We start from the raw sequence: 23,393 nt of genomic DNA, 5'->3' as shown, positions 1-23,393 counted from the left end.
GCAGTAGGTTTATTTGTAACTCCTTAGGGGAAAGAGAAGGATTCTTGCCTCTTGCTGACCCAACGGCTGACTTGGCCCTGACTGCTGGCTCGGCAATGATCTTCATATCACTGATCTTCAGAGACCTTAGGCGGGGATTTTACCCTGAACTAGAAACTTAGGCTGATTTAGGATTCTCTGATCCAAAGCCAAAGGGTTTCCTGCATGCAATTTGGCCCTACTAACAGGAACCTTATCTCTCAGTCTCTTGAACACAAAAAGCATCTGAGATTTTTTCCTCATGCTTTGGCTCTTATTTCAGAAGCCAGGACTGACCAAGTCAGATCCAATGATTTGGGAACCAGCTAAACACAAGTCCTATGGCAGAGATTGGAGTCTTCTGCATAGTGTTCTTTCTAGTCCCTGAAGTGTCTGGGCCATCAATGCCCTATTCACCTTGGATATGGATCCCTCAGATGTGTTAGATCTGGGCAGCTTTGCACCCAGGATTTCTTGAAACAAATATGGCTTTCAACCTGTTTTCACACTCCTCATGTGCCCTTGGGGTAAGAGTACTGCGGATTCAGAGAGTCCACTTTCCTTTAAGGGTGCTCTGAGGCACACCAAGCATGTTATGTGGACGTCCCACAAAGGAAAGACTGTTGGATGAGAGATGCACCTTTTGAAGCCAGGTCTCAACTTCTGGATCCACCATTGAAGAAAAAGTTACTTACTGTAACTGTGGTTCTTCAAGAGGTGATGCAGATGTGTATTCCACATATGCGTGCGTGTGCCCAGCACACTGGGGCTGGAGAATTTTGCTTAGTAGTACCCATAGAGGGAGAGTGGTAGCCCCTCCCTGGACTGCATGAGGCAGCGCCGCCCCAACTTTCCCTCAGTTCTTTTGCACCTATGCCTGGAGAGGAGACTCTGTTGCAGAGGGGACAAAGGGTGGGTAATGGAATACACACCTGCATCACATCTTGAAGAACCCAGTTACAGTAAGTAACAGTTTCTTCTTAGACTCAATGCAGCCATGTATTCCACTTAGCAGATTCACAAGCAGTACCCCCTAGGAGGCAGGGTTTGGAGTCTAGCTAAACAAAGACTGCAGGACACTCCATCAGCATTCACATCCACATCCACCCTGGAAGATGCGATTATGGCATAATGACTTGTGAACATATGAAGAGACGACTGCATAGCAGCCCTGGAAATGTCCATATGGAAACATTAATGAGAAATTCTACAAGAGCGCAAGCAACGTCGATAGCAAGAGCTCATACCCCGCTGAGGGGGTGCAGCTGAAGTTACTTCATATACAGTCTTAATGCAGGATATTATCCCCTTGGAGATCATCTGGTAAGAGACTGCTTGACCCTTCATGTGATTTGTATACGAAATAAATGAGGCAAAGTACAAAACAGTTTGCTCCTGTCCAGGTAGAAGGCTAAGCATTGCCGGATGTCTAATGTATGAAGACTGCGCCTCTGGAAAGGAATGCAGCCTTTGGACACAGGTAAACATACCACCTGGTTCAAGTGGAACTGAGAAGCCACTTTAAACAAGAATTTTGGGAGTGGTCATAAAGTCACTTTATCCTTGGAGAATTTTATACAAGGAGGCTGTGCTATCAGAGCCTGCAACTCATTCTCCTTGCAGATGTAAAACTACCAAAAACGTAGTTTTCGGACACAGGATCAGGAATGGACAGGATGTCAGGGGCTCAAAGGGAGGTCCCATTAAGGCTGGACTACATTAAGGTTCCACACTGGGAAAGGCTCTTGAACTGAAGGATGCAGACAAAAGGAGCCCTTTCACAAATCTTGCTACCATAGCTTTGGATATGACTGATCATACTGGTCTACAATTTTTGAGAAGTCGTCTGCTTCAGAGATAAAATGTGCTATTTATTATGTATTTTGATGTGCTGAATTCAAATATGACAATTAAAACAACTGATTGGCTACTGTTTCTAAGATATTTAAGTTTTTACATTTTATGTCTATGTATATTGTGTAGATAGTAGAGTTTTAATCATAAATTGTAAACCTAGGTCTTTTCATGTGTTTATGGTTGCTTTACATGATAATATTTCACCTGTCCTGTTTATGTAACACTTTAAAAATCAGCAAAAGGGTTATATAAATAAAATTTATTATGAAACAAAAGGCAAAAAACTATTATGTACATAGTTTAGTCCTATTCAGTGTCTACTCGGCGCTTCTTGGCTTGTCTCTTGTATTCATTAAATGGAGCATCTCTGGTCACTGTCCAGCAATAGTCTGCAAGCATTGATGGGCTCCATTTGCCCTGATAGCGTTTCTCCATTGTTGCAATGTCCTGGTGAAATCGCTCGCCGCTCACTGCTCCGCAGTTCAGTGGAAAAAAATCTAGATGAGAGTGCAAAAAAAATATATCTTTAGTGACATGTTGCAACCAAGGCTTTTGTATGACTTGAGGAGGTTTTCCACCACCAACCTGTAGTTGTCTGCCTTGTTGTTTCCGAGAAAATTTATTGCCACTAACTGGAAGGCTTTCCATGCAGTCTTTTCCTTGCCACGCAGTGCATGGCCAAATGCATCATCTCGAAGAAGTTCACGAATCTGAGGACCAACAAAGACACCTTCCTTTATCTTAGCTTCACTTAACCTTGGAAATTTTCCACGGAGGTACTTGAAAGCTGCTTGTGTTTTGTCAATGGCCTTGACAAAGTTCTTCAACAGACCCAGCTTGATGTGTAAGGGTGGTAACAAAATCTTCCTTGATTCAACAAGTGGTGGATGCTGAACACTTCTCCTCCCAGGCTCCAATGACTGTCGGTGTGGCCGATCTTTCTTGATGTAGTGGGAATCTCTTGCACGACTATCCCATTCGCAGAGAAAACAGCAGTACTTTGTGTATCCAGTCTGCAGACCAAGCAAGAGAGCAACAACCTTCAAATCGCCACAAAGCTGCCACTGATGTTGGTCATAGTTTATGCACCTCAAAAGTTGTTTCATGTTGTCATAGGTTTCCTTCATATGGACTGCATGACCAACTGGAATTGATGGCAAAACATTGCCATTATGCAGTAAAACAGCTTTAAGACTCGTCTTCGATGAATCAATGAACAGTCTCCACTCATCTGGATCGTGAACGATGTTGAGGGCTGCCATCACACCATCGATGTTGTTGCAGGCTACAAGATCACCTTCCATGAAGAAGAATGGGACAAGATCCTTTTGACGGTCACGGAACATGGAAACCCTAACATCACCTGCCAGGAGATTCCACTGCTGTAGTCTGGAGCCCAACAGCTCTGCCTTACTCTTGAGTAGTTCCAAATCCCTGACAAGGTCATTCAGTTCACCTTGTGTTATGAGGTGTGGTTCAGAGGAGGAGGATGGGAGAAAGTGTGGGTCCTGTGACACTGATGGTTCAGGACCAGAAGTTTCATCCTCTTCCTCGTCTGTCTCAAGTGAGAATGATTCTGGTGCATCAGGAACCGGCAGTCCTTCTCCGTGGGGTACTGGGCGTATAGCTGATGGAATGTTTGGATAATGCACAGTCCACTTTTTCTTCTTTGACACACCTTTCCCAACTGGAGGCACCATGCAGAAGTAACAATTGCTGGTATGATCTGTTGGCTCTCTCCAAATCATTGGCACTGCAAAAGGCATAGATTTCCTTTTCCTGTTCAACCACTGGCGAAGATTTGTTGCACAAGTGTTGCAGCATATGTGTGGGGCCCACCTCTTGTCCTGATCTCCAATTTTGCAGCCAAAATAAAGGTGATAGGCTTTCTTAACCATAGTGGTTATACTGCGCTTTTGTGATGCAAAAGTCACTTCACCACAAACATAGCAGAAGTTATCTGCACTGTTCACACAAGTACGAGGCATCTCTGCTCACTTTGGCTAAACAGAAATGTGTCCCTTTGCAAAATCAAACACTGACAAATAAGAGAGCACGACACTGTATGATTTCTAGAGCCGATATAGGGCAATTTGTTCAGCAGAGTGATGTAAGCTTCGTTATGATTGCATCATCCATGACTTCTAGGAATAAGATGATGCAATTCATATCATGTATGACGCAATACCAGCTTCAGATTGCATCATTCATTGTTTTGCCTAAAAAGCAAGTACTGTCCAAACCCAGTCATAGATTTATTCATAGATCCAGTCAAAGATGTATTTTAGTCATTTCTGGTTTAAATTGAGATCCCTTCCCTTTATAACTCACTTATCCTCCGCCATTCCCAAGTCAAGGGTCGTATATACTGACCCAATAGCATATCTTGAAAACTAGAGCCAATCAACAATTTTAAGCATCATTTTCGTTCTCAGTGACCCAGAATTAGTAACGTTTGACTACATTTATTTCAGAAGCATTTTGGCTGTAGAGTAGTTTCATCTCTGAATGGGGGGGATGAAATGCTGATATCTTGGCCAAATGTACTTTCAATGAGGTCATCACCAGCCCCAATTACCGAAGGTGCAGCAGGTACTCCAAAATGTCCTGGCTAGAAGCTAGTATTGGTTGGACTCTGTGGGTAATGACCACACCAAAGACCTTTTTACACTGCTGAATAAGCCACCTTCATGGAGGACTTTCTACAGTTGGGGATGACTTGTTGGACAATCACCTGAATACCACTATTCCTCTTCATTCAGCCCTGCAGCAGCCATGCCCCGAGATGTGGGGAGCTGAGCTCAGGCTGCAAAGTAAGGCCTTGGTTTTGTGTAGATTGACCTAACCCTGAGCCAGACTGCTTTCTCCTATTGGACCCTTGACCCACCCTGGGATAGTCCCACTGCCTCAAAGGAGGGAAAGGCTGAACAAAAGCATGCAACGGATAGTAATGCTGCTGAGAGAAATGTGTTATTAAACCACACCAGCTCCAACTCCAGCCACAGGTACAAGAAGGAACTGAGGGAGGGTCAGGGTGGCGCTGCCTCAAATAGATAGGGGAGGGGCTACAGCCATGAGGTGCAAGCGCCGTCCCTCTACAGGTACTGCTCTGCAAAATTCTCTAGCAGCAGTGCACATGCACTTAAGTGGAATACATGTCTCATCAACTCAAAGAAGAATCTAGACTTTACTACTGAATAAAAACTGTTGCTTAACTAATTAAACTTAAATTACCACAACTAACACTACAACTACACTAACAGTAAAGCTAAAGCTACAGCTACAGCTAGATAAACCACTAAGTTCTTCAAGAGAAAGATCCAGGTTCAATGGATCCTGATGGTTCACATACATTTGCTGCTGCAGTTGGAGGGAACCGAGGTGGAAGAGGATGCCATATCCCCTTTCATAGTCTCATGCTCAGAATGGTCAGGAACACAGAGGGGAAGCATAGGACAAACACATGAGCAGTCTATCAGGCACTGTTGAGAAGGTTCCACCATTTGAACTGCACCCACACCAGTGCATCCCACAAGTAGGAATATGCAGAGGACACAAACTGAATTAATCTCAAAATAGCAAGGCCATAATAGCGATTCTATTTACTTTCATAGTTATTCTATTAAAACTCAATTTTTTTTTTTACAAAAAGTTTAAAACAAAAAGCTATCAACTGCACCAGAGCACCACAGAAACCTTGCCCAGGTTGCCGGGCAAGTTCAGTTCCAGCAGGTCACACACTACCCAGATTTATACTCATTGGCTGATGTCAGAGCTAGGAGTGTGTTAGCACTCAGGTGCATCCTGAGCAGTGAAAAGGACCATACACACACTTCAAGCAGTGCTGTTTCTACTGTGCTCCATGTGGCAGCTAGATTTGTTTGATCCTAGGCCTTTGCACTTCCAGCCTATGCCATGGGCAAGGCACTTGAGTGTCTTGTTTCTGTGCTGCTCTTCCTTTTCACCATGACTAAGAAAACAGAGGGAAGAGGCAAGTGTCCTTCACCTCCTCCACCTTAAGTTGAGTACCATCTACTTGCAGGTGTATGTTGTGGGCTACCCAGTTAATGCATTGATAACTATGCCCCAAATACGGTATCATTTCTAAGATTATTAAAGATTAATTTGAGAAGGAAGCAAGCAGTCTGAAATCCTCTATTCCAGACTATTCAAACATGAATCAGGACCGAAAGTCCAAAGCAACCAAAAAAATAGCATCTTGCAATTGCATACTAAGTTTTTTCTAAAACTATAAGAGCAAAACTTTCTTCATTTGATTGAAATTTGTATCTCGTTTCATCAGAAGATTCAATGTTATGGCTCCTTGATATGCCATATTGCAGCAAATAGCTTATAGTCTAATTTAGACAGTAACCTGCATATCAAGTGTCCAAACTAAGAGTAGAGACTGAGTGATGCAGACTATATTTCACCCCAAACCTCAGCTCATGCCTCAGTTCCAGGCTAACGTCTTTAGAGATAGAAGTTTACACCAAGACTTTCAAAACAACTGATTGTGTGGGGCCAACTCAAGGTACCTTTTAAAGGGGATTAATTTTCACAAAGTGATGAATGCTCACCACCCTGAACAGTCAGGTCCCTTTAAGGAATCTACTGTTGGACACCAAAAACCTGAGGAACCTTTTTAAAAATGAAAAGACACACAAGTTATTTTTCAGTGTCTTGGCTCTTCACTCCAATGGGAATTGCTGGGTGCTCAACACTTTGGAAAGTTAGCCTGTTACACTATTTTTGAGAACGTGGGCCCAGGTCAGTCACAGTCTAAAAAACAAAAACAAAACAAAAAAAATCCACAGCTGCAGAGCTCCCTCTGTGGAAGAAGCTATTGAGATGGAAATGGAACAAGCCAGCCTGTGGAGTGGAGTGATCTGAATGAAGAGTTTCTACAATATCTACTGTAGAATGGTCTGAAGTCTTCTACATTCAATCTACAAGTCCCACCTCCTTATATGTACAGGGCCTTTGATCCTTCAGGATCCTAAGATATTTTAGACTTGCACATCATTCACAGTCCTGAAATAGAGCCAACTCAAGACAAAACGTGGCAGCCAGTCATTCTGAACCAGACAGCATTATACAACACAAGCAAGTTAAGAATACCCCCTCCAATTGAGGGCAACAGATGTCTATTGTTAAGGTGCACACAATAGATAGTAACTCAAGTTGGAAAATAAGTGATGGCCTGGAGGAAAAAATAAGGGATAAGCATGACAAAACTAGCCTTTATTTTAGTGTGCACATCAAGGATGTCTGGAATGCTGCCAAATATGGTCTTAATTTCCTCCTGTGCAAGGATAGGTCCTCCAAGCTGCCCTTCTTTTTCCAATGGAACTTGAAATAACTGAAAGAGTAAACAAAGACATTTAATGGATTCAGCTTTCATCTTTGAGATAATGTATACACACATTAACCACTCTATTAAACTTGAAATATTGGTGTGAAGGAAAGATTTGCAATGTTTTATTTCCTGGTCATGTTTTCTATAACCACAAACTTGACAAGAAGAACTCCGTATCCCCACACTTCACTGGAGTGTATTGTATTATGCCACATGTTAAGTACTGGGTATGAAGGTACAAGCATTAAATTCATCCATTACCAAGGCCATTCAATTCTGTATCCACCACATTAGAAAAGTAGAGCAAAGGCTTGTGCTACAGTAACATGTCTAATTGAATAATCATATTTGAGCTCATTCTTAAGTGTATGATCAGCCACTGCAAGGAAATTAATTCTATGGCATTCAATATTTTAGTCAAGTCTGGCTTTGTGTAAGTTTTCTTTTAAAAGTCATGCTTTTCTTTTTTCTGGAGTCTTATACTTCTCTCTCCAGCTCTTCACTAGAGTAGGTTTTTTAATTGAAGTCAAGAAAAGGGGAGTTTTTAATAAATACGAAGTGTTTTGAGATCCTCTAAAGAGGAGGCTGTATCAAACTGCAAATCAGTGGTGGGACTGAAAATAGAACAGTGACTCATCTAGATACAGTAACAAATCTACTAGCTTACCTGAATAATTGTTGTCAGAATATCTACATAGTTACTTTCTGTCTGATATAGTTCCTTTGCAACCTGCCATCTTGCAGACTGTTTTGCAGGCAGAGGAGTTGAATTTTTGGAAGGCTTTGAACATGATTTTGGCGTTTCTGATGAAAGGGAAAGAGACAGACTATTTAGAATTGTGTTAAAATCTTCTGGACGGATTCTCAAGATTATCAGAAAGAGATACCAGCTGCTTTTGTTAAAGGTACCCCCTTTAATATCAAAAAGAGGTAGAAAGGTTATATTATCTTTTTTGATGCAAGGAGAACATTTGTTCCATTAGCAGGAGATGGCTTTTGGCTGTGTCTCCGCTAGCACATTTGTTGGTAAAACTTTTGTCAGTCAGGAGTGTGGGGGGAAAAACCCCCACCCTTGACCGACATAAGTTTCACCAACAAAAAAGTGCTGGTGTGGACAGCGCTATGTCAGCGGGAGACGCTCTCCTACCAATATAGCCTCTGCCGCTAGTTAGGGGTGGTTTAATTATGCCGGCAGGAGACCTTACAGTGGCGCAGCTGCAGCAGTACAGATGTGCCATTGTAAGGTGTGTACTGTAGACATAGCCTTAGCCCAGGGATCGGCAACCTTTGGCATGCCAGGGTAAGCCCCCCGGCGGGTTGGGCTGGTTTGTTTACCTACCGCCTCCGCAGGTTCGGCCGATCGCGGCTCCCACTGGCCGCGGTTCGCCACTCCAGGCCAATGGGGGCTGCGGGAAGCGACGGCCAGCACTGCTTCCCGCAGCTCCCATTGGCCTGGAGCTGTGAACCGTGGCCAGTGGGAGCCGCAATCGGCCGAACCTGTGGATGCGGCAGGTAAACAAACCAGCCCAACCCGCCAGGGGGCTTACTCTGGCAGGCCACATGCCAAAGGTTGCTGATCTCTGCCTTAGCCCAAACTCAAACTCCTACTAGGACTGTCAAGTGCCCTAGGACAGTGACATTACACTATGGATAATATCCATAAAGCTACAGAGAGTATGGTGATCAGTTTTTAAAAACTTACAATTTTATAGCCTATAGGATTAGTTCTCAAAATGGTGCACCACTCTAGTGGTTCAGAGAGCTACCTGTTCATATGAAGGTACCGTTCTCTTTCTACCTGCTGAATGCTATTTAAAAAAAAAAAAAAAGTAAGTGCAAGTATCTTCCTCATTGTTACTTTTCTGTGTAAGCATTTGTCATGAGATACGCAACTGCCAATTAAAGGGTAAGTGGTGTATAAGACTAAAGATACGGTCCACATTATGCAAAGCCTGAAAACCTCTATCCTATAGGAGAAAATCCTGGGGAACTAGTTGTGCAGCTAGTGGTGTTCTGAATACAGACTCTGATTGATTTGGGGTATTCTGTACATTCTGAAGGCCGACATGGTCACATCCCAAGCAGATTATGTACATTTAATAATCAACACTGCTTAGAGGGGAAGTTTATGCCTGATTTTTCTGAATTTGTACTGATCAACTTCAACATTACTGTGCCTGCAGCAAGTACTCTTACCTGTTATCAGAGCAGCACTGGTATCACTGTAACTGGCTTTTGATTTTGAATCAGAAGAAGGTTCAGAGTCTCCTACTAAAATATTAGTCTCCTCTATCAAAGATGTTTCGTTTATAAAGCTACACTGGTCCTTACTGTCCTTTCCCTGATGACTATGCCCATAAGTTACTTGCTGGACATAATCACAGGTGTTCATACAAGTCAGGTCATTCATATTTACATCTGTAGCATTTCCAGATCTCGCTCTTGTACGTTGGAATTGGGATTTATTTTGGAGTCCAAGTTCTAGGAGTTGACTAATTGTGGATTTTGCAATTTGCTCTTTGCCACAAGAACCATATGTAGAGATATTAGTTTCTGCGTTAGTTAATTGGTCAACATAAGTTAAGCAAGTTGGTTCTTCACAATCTTGTGGCATGTTTGATATGTTATTTGTCCCTACAAGACGTTGACATGAGGCAAAAGTATCTTTCAAGGCTTCAAGATAAGTCGGCCTTACAGTGATCTCTTTGCTTTCCTTTGGAAAAAGAATCTTTTTTTGGAGATTTGATACTGTCCCTTTTCCAGGTTTGCTATTGCCTAGGTTTCCAGATGACTTAATGCTAGCTACCTTGTTTGTTTGCTGGAGACTTTCGACAGGATTCACACACTGCTTTGGAGTAACATTATCTGGAGGCTTATATTTGGTAAATGTGTATTTTTTCCTCATTTTCCTCCATGTTTGACTACTTCTACTGACATGACGGCAGCTGGCCTGGCCTCTACCTGGGTCTGAGCACCTCACTCCTATTCTGCTCCCTGCATAATTTGAAAGGGAGAAAGCCTGTAGTTAACTTGTCAGAACTGTAGCATAGCTAATTTTTTTTTCTACTTCTGTAATTTGCAAAGAAAGAACACGGCTTTAAGCACTGGTAAGCTTGGTTAATCCTTTCTTTCAACTATACCTCCATTGGTAATGCTGGACTCTGGTGTGTTAGAAATATCCAGTAAAGACCCCATAGAAAGGGAATGCTCAGCTGACGGGCGTTTCCGAGGAGGGAATGGTGTCAGGTCAGTTTCTCTGGTGAGCTGTGCAAGGGTCTCTCTCAAGCGACGTCTCTTGCGATTGCTATTTGGGGTATTCAGAGAAAGTTGTGACACTGACTTTTTGAGTTCAGGACTCTCTGGCTGTAATTAGATATGAAAATTCAGTCACTGCCTCCAACTTGATTCTGTATAGACTACAGAAAAGAAAGATTATACAAGACAGTTGCCCCCATTTTGCTGTATGGTCAAACAAAATAATTGAAAGTTTTATACAGCAAACATGTTAATAGTTTAAGACACTACAGTCCCTTAGGTTATTAAACAGGATTTTTATTGAAAAAGGCCAATATGGATTTGTTTTTCCATCTTTAAAAAAAAATTGTACTGCATAACTGCAAGATCACCATGAAGTGACCACTAAGCAAGCAAAGTTCAAGTAAATCACATGTTTAAGTTTTAGTCTGAATACTTCAAGACAATTTAGGAATTTTAGAAATATACTATCATGAGTTATCAGCATCCAAATTAAGCCCTAATCCTGCAAATACTTACACACATGCTTAACTTTATTACTGTGAGTAATCCCATCAGTTTCAGTGGACAATTCACATTAATCAAGTTAAGTATTTGCAGGATGTGGGCTCTAATATGTTAGAGTCAACATATTACACTATTACTAAAGGTCAACATACCTTTTCAAATAAGTACATGGATTCTCCAGCTCTGGCATCCATCTGAATGCTTCCCCAGAACCACTATATGGGGAAAAGAAAGAGAGTCTTCTATAACTTGTTTCAAAAACTTGATACAAGCTTTTGACCCATGATATTCAATATCACATGTCTGAAAAAATCCTCAAAGTGTAACTATGTTCATTCAGAATATAATTGTTGCTTACATATTGAATGATTTAAAAAAATACTCTAGTAGTAAGAATTTCTGTGTACACTAACCTCTTGCTTTACAACATAAAGTTTTTTTGGAAGCTCAAATGGGAGATCTTTTACTGTATTTTCTTCAACAACCAGATGTGTGCACCTGTCATCACTAACTGGCAAGTACTGCCCACCTAGAGTAAGAAAATAAATCAAATTAACTGAAGAACTAGGCATCTCGAGTTTTGGTAAGAGAGGATTTCATAGTAGTATCAAAGTTGGGGTAGAGTAATAAAGAAGGGGAGAAGATGCAAGATGAAGGGGGAGTTGGTCAGCAAATTGAGACAGCTGCATCCTGGGCACCCCCAGCACAAAGATAGTGCCAGCAGACATTCTATTGCAGTACAACTTCAAGGGACAGCTTCAATAAGCCAAGGTGTACTATTTATGTAGTGTGAATCTAGCCCTTCCCAGAGTTCACAATTTGTGTTACGGTGACAGTTTTAAAAAAAAATAGGATAGAGAACTCCTACTCTCCTGGAGCTCAGGGCCACCAGGGATTATTTTTTAAAAATAGTTTGGAGAACATCTTTGAGAAGGTCTGAGAATGAGACTCCCATAAAGACATTGCTCCGAAAGAGCAAGCCAGAAATAGCTTGCCTAGACACAGCCATCACAAATTGGAAGCTGTGTACATTGTAAAGCTAGCTGTACCACATGGGCTACAAGGACATTGAAAGAGGGAGACTCCTTGCCTCTCTGTCTTGATAAAGGCTCAGTTACTTGTATAATGTTTGCATGATAATAGCTGGTGCAGTTCTATAGAATATGAAACAAACTTTTGGCGCAAGATGCTATATATACACATAGCACTGTAAGAACAGACCTTAAACCAACTGAGTCAGCCAAGTATTCTCATTACATTGTATTACGCTATTGAAGGGAAACAAATATTTGTCCATAAGTTCTATACAAGTGATTTATTTTCTTGCAAATCCATTATAATAAAATTTGAGAGTACTACATGCTTCAAGTAACACTTGAACAGATATTTGCGTAATGCAACTTTGAGTCAGAAGAAGCTAAGCATACACATGGCATATTTTTCTAACCAACTTCCCAAAAAGTTAAATCTTGACCATTAGATGTGGAGGAGGGAAAGGGGGGGGGGGGGGGAGGGAATTGTAGTAAAAGCCACAGTTTTGACATCACAGCGTGGCAGAAGAAAAAGAAAAAAAAATACCTTACTTTGGTATGAAAAGTTTGGTTTTGCTACATGCTTTATGCCCCATGAGATCTAAAGTTAAATGTAGCGTTTTAAATGGAAGACCCGTTCAAACCTCCCTGTGTGCAAAGAATCAGCATTTTAGTTTTAGACAGATTTAAGATAAAAATGCATTGCCTATAAATTCCATTGCAAATGCAATCATTAACAATAACCTTGCATTTTTGTCATTTCTTCCATGTTAATTCTCTCTTCATCGGAAAATCCAAGGAAACTTAACATGCAGTCCTGGAATGGGGGAACCTTGAACTCATTTCTGAATTCCTCATCAGCCGCACAGAAGTCACTTAAAAATAAATATTCATTAAAACAAGTTGTATATTTACAGTTACTCTTTACTATATAGAAGCTTGCTTTAGTATCATGGAAAAAAAAAAGTCTAAATTGAGTGTGTGGGGGGGGGGGGGGGGAAGAAGGGAACACTTACATTTCATTCCTTCTCTCCCAAGCCTTGTAAATCCACTCAGCTTTCACAATAGGAGTTCCCAGACTCACAGCAAGCTAGAAGGAAAAGGAAGTCATTAGCTATGACAAGTGACCTCTCCATTTAAGTTCTTTCCAAACCTGGAGAAAGATTCCTGGCAATGTTTCTGATTTGGAAAATAGGTATTGTAAAAAGGATGAAGTTACTCCTCTGAGAAACAGAATCACAGAAATGTAGGGCTGGAGGGACCTTGAGCGGTCATCTAGTCCATCCACACACACACACACACACACTGAGGCAGACCATCCCTGATGGATGTTTGTCAAAACTGTTCTTACAAAACCCCCAGTGACAGGGATTCCATGGCTTCCCTAGGTAACCTATTGCAGCCCTTAACTATCCTTACAGTTCAACAGTGTTCCCTAATATTTAGCCAAAGCCTCCCTTGATGTAAAGCAAGATATTATTTCTTGTCCTACTGTCAGTGGACCTGGAGAACAATTGATCACCATCCTTTTTGGAGCAGTCCTTAACATATTTGGAGACTTATGAAGGTCCCTCACCACTTGTCAACCCCCCCAATTTTTTAAGTCTTTCTTCAGAGGTCACGTTTCCTAAATTTTTGCTCACTGTTGTTGCTCTCCTCTGGTGGGTGGGTGTCTCCCCCCCCAATCTTTCTTAAAGTGTGGCAGCAAAACTGGACACAGTACTCCAGCTGAGGTGTCACCAGTGCCAAGTAAAGCAGGACAATTTACCTCCCAGGTCTTCATACAACACTACAGCTAATAGACCCATAATACTGGCCTTTTTCCCCACAAGTGCATCATCAAAATAACAGTGTAGACATTCAGGCTTGGACCAGAGACGAGGCTCTGTGACGCAATCCTACAGAGGGGGTGGATCTCAACCCGAACCTCTACACTGCAATTTTTAGCCTTGCAGCCCAAGTCAGCTGACCATAGCCAGCTGCAGCTGTGCCGCTGGCCTTCTATGGGTATGCCTACACTACAATAAAAGCATAACAAGTGCTCTGAAACCCCAACTGCAGTGGTCTCAGTTAACTTAATGTTAAGTACTTCACAAGAGACAAAATGCTTATTTTCAGAGGTCGTATTGGTCTGTAACAAAAGCCTTTAGCCTGTTTTTAAAAAAAAACAACAACCTTGTGTCTGGTTCTTGACTCCAACAGCTAAACAATTACCACCCATTGTTTTTAAAAGCTTGACATCACAGAGGTAAAGATATGCTGAAATCTTTAATCCTTTGTACTTAGCCCATTTTCTTCATTACAAAAGTGCATCTGCTCCAAGTTAAAATAGAAGGTCCAATTTGAAGGGGGTCAATCTACACTGAGAGACTTTTTGAAGTGCTTGAAGTGCAAACTCAAGTTCACGTACTCTGAATTTGTCTCCTTGCGTAGAATTAGCCACCAGATGTGTAACTTTTGAACTGAAGTCCCTTCGAATAATTCCACCCATATGATGAACCAAGGTCACCAGCTTAACCTGAAGAGCAAGAGTCAGGAAGTAAGAGAATCATACACTTTGTGAAACTTACAGCTGTTAAAGAAGGGACAAAGGCAAGAGTTATATACCATACAAGTTACAGCGGAACTAAACTTAAAGCAAAGCTTTTACATGTTCATTTAACCTGTACTGGTGAAGTCATTTTTAAAATGAGACATGGTTGGCAAGCCACAAATGTTACCTGCCTTCGAAGTATTTAACATATATCAAATGTATTTTAAGGAAACATCCAAGCCACCATTGCTGTTTTCACAGCTATACAGTTAGCAATTCACAATGCTTCACAATTATCTCACCCCCATCAAAGTCAAAATTTACCTAGCAGCCCATAAAGCCACCAAACAAGATGACTCCCAAAATATCACAGCCCATTGTCATGCTGCCACTTCTGTCTTTGGATTCTGGGCTATTAAAACATAGAAATGAAGGCTAACATACTTGGCTGGGGGGGAAACCCCCAGGAGTTTAGAACAAATGAATGGACTGCTCAACTTGAGTCTGGCAGGACATCAGAGTTAACTCCTAGCTGTTGGAAGATGGTCGTGGCTCTGTGCTTCATGCAGTTGCCAGCATCTCCAGCAGTACAGTTTGCCTTGATATCATGCCAGAACACTGATTCAGTAGTGGCTTATATGATAGCAAGACACCAAGCGAATTATCAGTTGCTTCTTGTAAATATCAAAGTTTCTCATTTGACTACTGATCAGGAACGATGCTGCCTAGCTGTAGTTCTGACAAGATTACGGTACATGGTAGTGACACTCCAAATGCTCTGAACAGGATATCCAAGTTTTACTTGAGTGCACTCAAGAGCATGTACATGCTCCAACACAAGTGACAGGTCAAATTCTTAGGTGATCAACTCAATGCTGCCTAAGGGTTCAATCCCTCTCCCATGCAAGTCAGAGAGTCCCACGGTCTTCAACAGGAGCAGGAGAGAGTCTTAAGTAGACCCTAGAATCCTAAATCTGTACTCAAGAATACAAGCTTTAGTCACTGTCAGTGACTAAAATGTACATTGTACACTAGGGGTGATGTAACAGAAAACTACCTTGAACATAGTTACATGTAGATTAATCAGTCCAAGAAAGGGGAGGGGACAAGGGTGTAAGACAAAATAATCTTACTAGTTCTTCTTTCTTCCTGAATCCTGTGAAGCACAGTACCAGATTCAACATACTTGCACAGTACAATGGACGACATGAGAAAGGTAGAGGCTGAAATCAGATAATGATTTATTACAGTAGTCAGAACCACAAGCTTTTTTTTTTTTTTTTTTTTTTAAATAAACAGTAGCTCTACAGGATTTTAACTTTGTTAAAATGCACTGATACCGACTAGATACCAATTAACAAGGCTCATTATTTTCTGGTATGTCTTGAAATAGGAACTGCCAGCATTTTGGTGAAATGATTGAAGTACGTCTGTAGCCTCTGCTGAAACAGTGCTGTAAACTAGTTACAACTGTAACTTTATCATAGGTGTCCCTATGTTTCCTAGAAGATCATATTATACACTATTGTCCTGCAACAGAGCATTATTACCTCCCCAACTGTTAGTATCTTCTTCTGCACCATATAGCAACCATGTTGAACAGAAGTCCCTGGCACTAAAGTGGTCTTTACTCACTCAGTGCAGTATTCCAATGCAGAGGAGCATTTCAGATAATTTATTAATTTCAAGTAAGTGTTAGTAATTAGCATCTGTATTTCCTTAAACCTCTTCCTGGTACAAAGTATTATTTGTGCACTTCTCCTGTCTGTCAAAAATTCTACTTTGAATATTCTTTTGTCAACATCAGACGTTTAGAGGTGATTAGAATATGATTATAAAATACTTTCCATCTATGCCGGATACCCATTCTTGGGTGGTTCAAATGGTACTTAACATAGGCATCACTACTAGCAGTTTCAATAACTTTTTTTTTTTAAATATATAAAAAGAGTTAATTCAACTGGACTCCTCAGGACTTTAATTCCTAGTAGCTTTCCCTTTCTCAGAATAACCTGCAAATAGCAGTATAAGAGGGAGGGGTTCGTGTTGTCGCCAAGACTCTTGAAAGTGTTAAGAAAAGGAAGCAACATATTTAAAAACCACCACACTATACATTACATTAATGCCTTGTCTACACTAGAAAGTTTTACTGCTTTAACCATCCTAGGTGCTACAAGTAATAATGTACTGGTATAGTTAAAGCAGTACAATCCCTCTAGTGTGGATGCACTTATAAGCATCTCTCATGCCAGTGTAAGTATACCTATTACTGTACATGAAAAGGAATAAACTATATGGTATAAGGCACTTTTATACCAGCTTAACTGCATCTACACCAGGACTTTTACTGGAGTGACTATTTTCATTAAAAACTTCACACCACTAACCAAACCAAGTATAGACCAGGTCTAATATCTTCCCAGAGAAATGCTGGAAAGTGTATCCCATGCGGTGGGGAAGAGAAGTAATTTGTGAACATAACTGACAGGCTTGAGCTACTTCTGCACATTGGCTTGGCAGTTGTAGGCCACTCACACTGCAGAAGTGCTGAGCAACAACAAATCCCAAGTCAAGTTAGAGCCAGGGGTGCTTTTTTTTTTTTTTTTTTAAAGTAAGGCCATTTAAGTGTGTGGTGAAACACTGACATGTGAATGACCAGAATTCTGCACTGAGAGAGACTGATACAGCTTTCAGCAATTCTTCCAGTTCAGAAGAATTTAGAGATTCAGAATAGCTGTGCCATCACAATACAACAGTGGTTCTCAAACTTTTGTACTAGTGACCCCTTTCACATAGCAAGCCCCTGAGTGTGACCCCCCCTTGTAAATTAAAAACACTTTTTTGTATACTTAACACCATTATAAATGCTGGAGGCCATGTGGGGTTTGGGGTGGAGGCTGACAGCTTGCGACCCCCTGAGGGGTCCCGACCCCCCGTTTGAGAACCCCTGCAATACAAGATCTTCATCTATGTAAATGATAAAGAGAGCTATATTGCAATTTAAATGAAATGTCTACCACAGGAAGAATGTAGTCACACTCCTCGTGTTAGTATTATTGACAACACATGTAAATGTCCATCTAAAAATAAAAGTAAAAGAATAGGTCATTTGCTTTCACCTGAATACTTACCTCTCCTTTTTGAGCACAATGAAGTACTATTGGAGGTCCAAGAACACGACAGTCAAACTTGCACAAGTTCTCCAAGATGGAATCTTGAAAGTCTGCTACAACGAAGACTGTCTCAAATTCTGGAGACTCAGAATCCCCAAACTCTTCCACCGATTCCATCTTTATATAGGGCACTTTAATTTCCTTTATTTTAATATTGTGTGAAAAAATTAAAGTGTCAATTCATGCTACATACGTAGTAAATGAATGTCATTCTTAGATGATTTTTATCTTGAAATGTTAAAGAAATTTAGTATCAAAGACAACTTTACAGCTTTCACCAGTGTTCCAAAAAGTTACATATCCTGTTTAAAGATGTACAAAGAGGTGATTTTTGTATTTCTAGCACTGAACTAGTGATGATCTAGGTTTCTAAAATGATTTCCGATTCTGAATTTAAGGAATTGTTTAAGAGTCCAAAGTATTTGTTTTAATATTGTTTTACCTCTCTTTAGGGTATTTCCTCAGTCTTTGGGGGTCACACTGACAATACAAGAAGAGTACAAGACCAAATAATATCTTGTTACATTAACTCAATTGGATACAATTGTTCTTGTACAACAGAAAACTGAATCTTTTCCTTCAGGGCATCTGAATTTAGTTATGTATTTCGGACTAAATGCATGTATTTTGGATTAATGCATTTGTCAATAAAAATAGCAATTTAAAGTTGTAACTGCAGACCAAGAGATTCCATAAAGAAATGTTTCATGCTGCATGAAATTAGACTTTATATTTCAGAAGGTTTAATTACAGACTACTCTGAATCTGGAGGCCTTAGGTCCAAACTCCATTTTCTAGAATCCTTCACATTAAGAAAACAACTTAATCCTTACAGAACTGTTCATGCACCAATCTTAAATTGCAGCTCTTTCACTGTTGAATCAGGAAAGCCATTTAACTGATTATGAAGCTAGTTCATAGCAGAAACTTACAAAAGTCTAAGTGTGCATTTGGCACATGGCACAGAAGTGTGCATTTGGCAATACATATATCCTCTGAGAGTTCCATATGCAAGTATGGAACACATTAAGTACACCAAATATGTTCGTTCAGGGATTCAGAACAGACATTTAAGCAAATTGCATGGTTTCAAATTTAATGCAAGTTTCTACTCAACTAGCTTCAAACTACACCATAGGAAACATTGTTTATTGTGCCTTCATCACACCTGAATATCAGAAATCATGAAGGTTAAGTGTTTGTGCACTCCAGTCCCAGTGAAGTGCAACATGCTGCATGCAATCATATACGCATAGATGCCTGACATACCATATGAATTATACTTTTTATTAGTTTTTCTTCCGATTTACCAGGACTAGTTTCCTTTATCTTTATAACTGGGACTTCCATTATCTTAATGGTCTGTGGAAGAGGAGAACTTCGGTATGAGATTACATTACTTACATGAAGTTTGTCAAAACAATGCCATTATGATGACTGCTTTATGTTCAAGCCACATACCTCCAAGGCTTTCAAGAGTTCCTCGCGTTTCCCAGCTTCCTGAACTAAAACCACTCTGGTTTCAATCTGAGGCATTTCCTCTGTTCAGGAGGGAAAAAATTGCAATATTCATATCCAATAGAAAAATCTAATCCTAATGTTAAACAAAGCCATAACGTAGGGAAACATGCTAATTACACTGGTATCTTGCCAAGATCCATAGTCCTCTCTCAAAAAAGTATTATTTACAAAGAATACTTCAACTCTGAAGACTGGCTGCTGCCTCAACAAGCTTCTTTAAGCCAAGCTTGCAGCTGATGGATTACACAGTGCATCAGTCACAGAAATGTAGGTTTGGAAGGGACCTCAAGAGGTCATCTAGTTCAGCCCCACATGCTGAGGCAGGATTAAGTAAACCTAGACCATCACTGACAAGTGTTTGTCTAACTTGTTCTTAAAACCCTCCAATGACAGGGATTCCACAACCTCCCCTGGAAGCCTATTCTAGTGCTTAACTATCATCCCTACAGTTTAGATATTACCACACACCAAAAAACAAAAACAATCCTATCTAAATCTGCTTTGCTACAGATTAAACCTATTACTTCTTGCCTCTAGACAAAGTTGCAGCCAAGCCACAGAAATAATCCAACAAATTTGGGACATACAAATGCACACCTGTGAACAATTAATAGCATGTGCAACACTAGTTTACTTAACCTTTCCCCATCAAAGGTGACCACTGACAAACACCTGTCAGGGATGGTCTAGTCTAGATAATACTTAGTCCTGTCTCAATGCAGGGGACTGGACGAGATGACCTTCTGAGCTCCTTTCTAGTCCTACATTTCTATGATTCTAGGACTGACTTTTTAGCAATAGATGGGTACTGAACAGACAGGCCTGTAGTCAAAGGAAAAAAATACATCATTCCTTTGACTGATTAACAAAAGGATTGTTTTTGGGGTTTTTTTTTTTTTTTTTAAACCTATACTGTCTAGTTTAGGTCAACAGCCTCTATAGTAAAAATTCTTACTATAGTTTGGTGAATTCACAAAAAGTTAAAGTAGTGGCATGAATTTAACAAGGCATTTTGTGGATACATGTTCTCCAAGCTTTTCCAAAAAGCTCTGCTAGTGTTCTTCACAAACATTGATGTCTATGTCATGGCCTATTGAATGGAAACTACTAACTGTTATTTTGTCATGCGAAACAAGGAAGGGAGACTGGGATGGAATATTTACTTTGAACCTAGATCAAAAGAGGTATTAATACGGATACTGTATATTTAGAGCCACTGCAAGTGACAATCACCACAAGTCACTAACAATCTTTTGACTGAATTGCAAGAGCCTCATTAGCTTCCAAAATGAAGAATTACCCTGCTTTTAATTTTACAGATATCCTCTAAATTAGAGGTTTGGGGTGAATGAAGTATTCAGGTAGAGACATCCATTCTGGAAATACCAAGAGAAAGAGGATAAATCAATTACAGAGGAAAACTACATTATTTTGTGGGAAATAGAATATACTTTAATTTCTAACGTCTCTTGGGGGGGGGGTGTCAAACAGATAGTTAAGGGTTAAGAAGTTCACCTAGCCTAGCTGACACCTGACCAGAGGAACTAATGGGGGGACAAAATGTTTCAAAAGGAAGGAGGGAAGTTCCCTTTGTCTGGGTCAGTTTCAGCCGGAGTGGAAAAGATCAAGGAATCAGCTCTTATCAGAGTAGTGAGTATTAGAAAAGAAATAAATAGGTTTTGTTTATTTTCTTTTTGTAACTTGTCTTGGCATTAGGGGAATAATCAAATTGGGTATTCTTTTGTGTAACTAAGTTTTGCCCAGGGGAACATCCTCTGTGTTTTGAATCTGTTGTCTGTGAGAGTAGCTGGTATGCTAATCTCTCCCAGAGGTTTGTCTTTCACCTTTCTTTTTAAGAACCTGATTGATTTTTCCTTGTTTTAAGATCCAAGGGGATTGGATCTGGACTCACCAGGAATTGGTGGGGGAAAGGAGGGGGGATGGTTAAATTCTCCTTGTGTTAAGATCCAAGAGTTTGGATCGGTGTTCACCAAGTTCCTGGTGAACAAGAAGCCTCTCAAGGCTACCCAGGGAAAGGAGTTAGAACTTGGGAGTGGTGGCAGCAAGACCAGATCTAAGTTGGTAATTGAGCTTAGGGGTTCACATGCAGGTCCCCATATCTGTACTCTAAAGTTCAGAGTGGGGGTGAAACCTATGACAGGGGGGAAGACAGGGGGTAAGACTGGTTTGTATGATTCAGGAGATTATACTAGTTCAAATCTATAGACATCAGTAGAGACCAAAAAGCCACCCATCTCGTGGTTCTTCACAGGCCTATGAAGCAAGTTGGTGATCAATGCCTATTCTTAGTAAAAAAGTGTCCACATCATAAAACCACCACTATGACTGGATTGATTCTTGGTTGGTACTTTGTGCAATGAGCAAGCATGAAGAATCAACTACTTTCACCTGTACAGTTCTGTCCCTTTCTAACAGCTATGGAGAAGGCAGAAACACTACTGTTGGTTCAGTACCCACTTTGTGGCTGTACAAAGGACTTCAGGCTATTGACACCTTCCCATTTAAAAATAAAAACAAAATAAATATATCTTCCCAGAAACAATATTCAAACAAATGTGACAGTATTGAAAAAGACTTTTCCTGTTACCTTCAACATCTGAAGCCAATCCAATAAATATATTCTCCTTGGAAGTTTCTATAATTTTTGAATCAAGAACAGAAGAATCTCCCAAAAGACTCCTTCCGGTGTCAGTCACTAGCATACTGCTGTCAGTCATGATCAAGTCTGTGTTTCTCTCTTCAGCAGCTGCAAAATAAGTACCCAAAATAAGTTTAACCTGAACAGTATATATTAAAAAAAAAGTCCATAAAAAGTCCTGTGGAAAGGTAGATAAGTTAGTTTTAGACTTCTAAATATTAAAACTACTAACAAATCCCACTTACATGCGTAGTATCCTCTGAGCCTAGAACTATTTTAAGAGTCACAGAGTTTATACAAACAATTATCACAGAAATAGTTTCTACAGGTAATTCACAATAGTTTATTTTTGAGGAAAACTATATGAAGACAGGGCATTTTGATAGCTAGGGATATGGGAGTAAAAGCCCAGTGTTCCCTTAAAAAAAAAAAAAAAAAGTCAGCTTTAAGTATTTATTTTGATCCAGGATCTCAAGAAATTGCTTGCTTACTCCAGATAGGAATTTTGTTAAACATGATCTGAAAGAGGTTCAGGAAGCTGGATTAACCATGTTATTTGCATTTAATTTCAGAGAAGTTCACACTAAAAAGAGATGGCTTTGCATACATTTTCCAAAGGTGAAAGTTTGAAGAAAGAAGATTGTGGTATACAGGCCAACCCACTAGACCTCAGATTTCCCACAAGCGTTGACCAGATTTGTCTAGCTTACTGTTGGAGTTCCTCAGGCCTGTCTTGCTGGGCAATTTCACTGATGCAGTCCTTATCACAGAGAGAGAGAAAGGGTTCCTTGCCATCACCGGAAAGCCTCATGGAGGCACCAAGTGCATTATCTACATACAGAATTATAAAGTATTATAAAAAAAAAGTACTAACAAAGTACTCAGTGCAGCATTTAAATACAAAATTCTCCAGTTATCTGACATGGGGGTGTGGAATCAGTGAATTTGCAGGACGCCAACAGGCAAAGCAGCAACATAAATTTCCCAGTGCTCGACAGTAAACTTTCATCCGGTGGAACCAGTACAGAGTAGACTGTTGAACATTAGTACCCATTCACAGAGTTCACTGTCCCACACTAAGGGATCCTTTGACTCTTTGTCCGCACAATATGTTCCTCCATCTTCTGAGAAGCTGCTTGAACAATTGTGAACCTCAGAAAAGGAGCTATCCCTGTCTCACATCCCTTCACACTCCCACCAGACTAAGGAATTGACTAGAGAGCCAGGTCCACTTACCTGAAGCATCAATTCAGTTGGCCAGGATTCTCCTGACTAGGAAGAACCATGTTTTTGTAAGTGGGTTTGGAAATATGCAATTCCTGTGATCCATCATGCAGCTTAAAGTATTTGAACAGTGGTATGAGGGAACGTGAAACAGTATGAAAAAAAAAGTTTCAGATACCATGGTACGGGTACTATATAAAAATCAAGGAGAAAGTGCTAAGTATCCTTTTTGCAGATATTCTCTCCTCCTTATGCT

At 40.4% G+C, this 23,393-nt stretch overlaps 1 protein-coding gene across 4 annotated transcripts in view; it reads right to left on the bottom strand.

The window, feature by feature from the left end:
* Window positions 1-22,708, bottom strand: part of ECT2 (epithelial cell transforming 2) — a 47,374-nt gene extending 24,666 nt beyond the window's left edge. For 2 of the 4 annotated variants that reach the window (XM_065410647.1, XM_065410645.1), the window contains exons 1-14: window positions 22,624-22,708; window positions 21,863-22,021; window positions 19,195-19,274; window positions 19,003-19,095; window positions 17,692-17,874; window positions 15,694-15,783; window positions 14,438-14,545; window positions 13,044-13,117; window positions 12,772-12,902; window positions 11,410-11,525; window positions 11,149-11,211; window positions 10,375-10,597; window positions 7,902-8,038; window positions 7,118-7,237 (exon numbers count right to left, since the gene is read on the bottom strand). In XM_065410647.1, coding sequence (XP_065266719.1) covers window positions 7,118-7,237; window positions 7,902-8,038; window positions 10,375-10,597; window positions 11,149-11,211; window positions 11,410-11,525; window positions 12,772-12,902; window positions 13,044-13,117; window positions 14,438-14,545; window positions 15,694-15,783; window positions 17,692-17,874; window positions 19,003-19,095; window positions 19,195-19,274; window positions 21,863-22,021; window positions 22,624-22,708 — 1,662 coding nt within the window. Of the gene's footprint in view, window positions 1-7,117; window positions 7,238-7,901; window positions 8,039-10,374; window positions 10,598-11,148; window positions 11,212-11,409; window positions 11,526-12,771; window positions 12,903-13,043; window positions 13,118-14,437; window positions 14,546-15,693; window positions 15,784-17,691; window positions 17,875-19,002; window positions 19,096-19,194; window positions 19,275-21,862; window positions 22,022-22,623 lie in introns of those variants that run through there. The other 2 variants (XM_065410648.1, XM_065410649.1) reach the window with 2 other exon arrangements.
* Between the last annotated feature and the right edge of the window lie 685 nt (window positions 22,709-23,393).

The sequence above is a fragment of the Emys orbicularis genome, chromosome 9 (genome assembly GCF_028017835.1).
Source record: "Emys orbicularis isolate rEmyOrb1 chromosome 9, rEmyOrb1.hap1, whole genome shotgun sequence".
Classification (NCBI taxonomy): domain Eukaryota; kingdom Metazoa; phylum Chordata; order Testudines; family Emydidae; genus Emys; species Emys orbicularis.
Note: the sequence above shows the minus strand (reverse complement) of the source record. Positions and strands in the feature narration are given on the sequence as shown.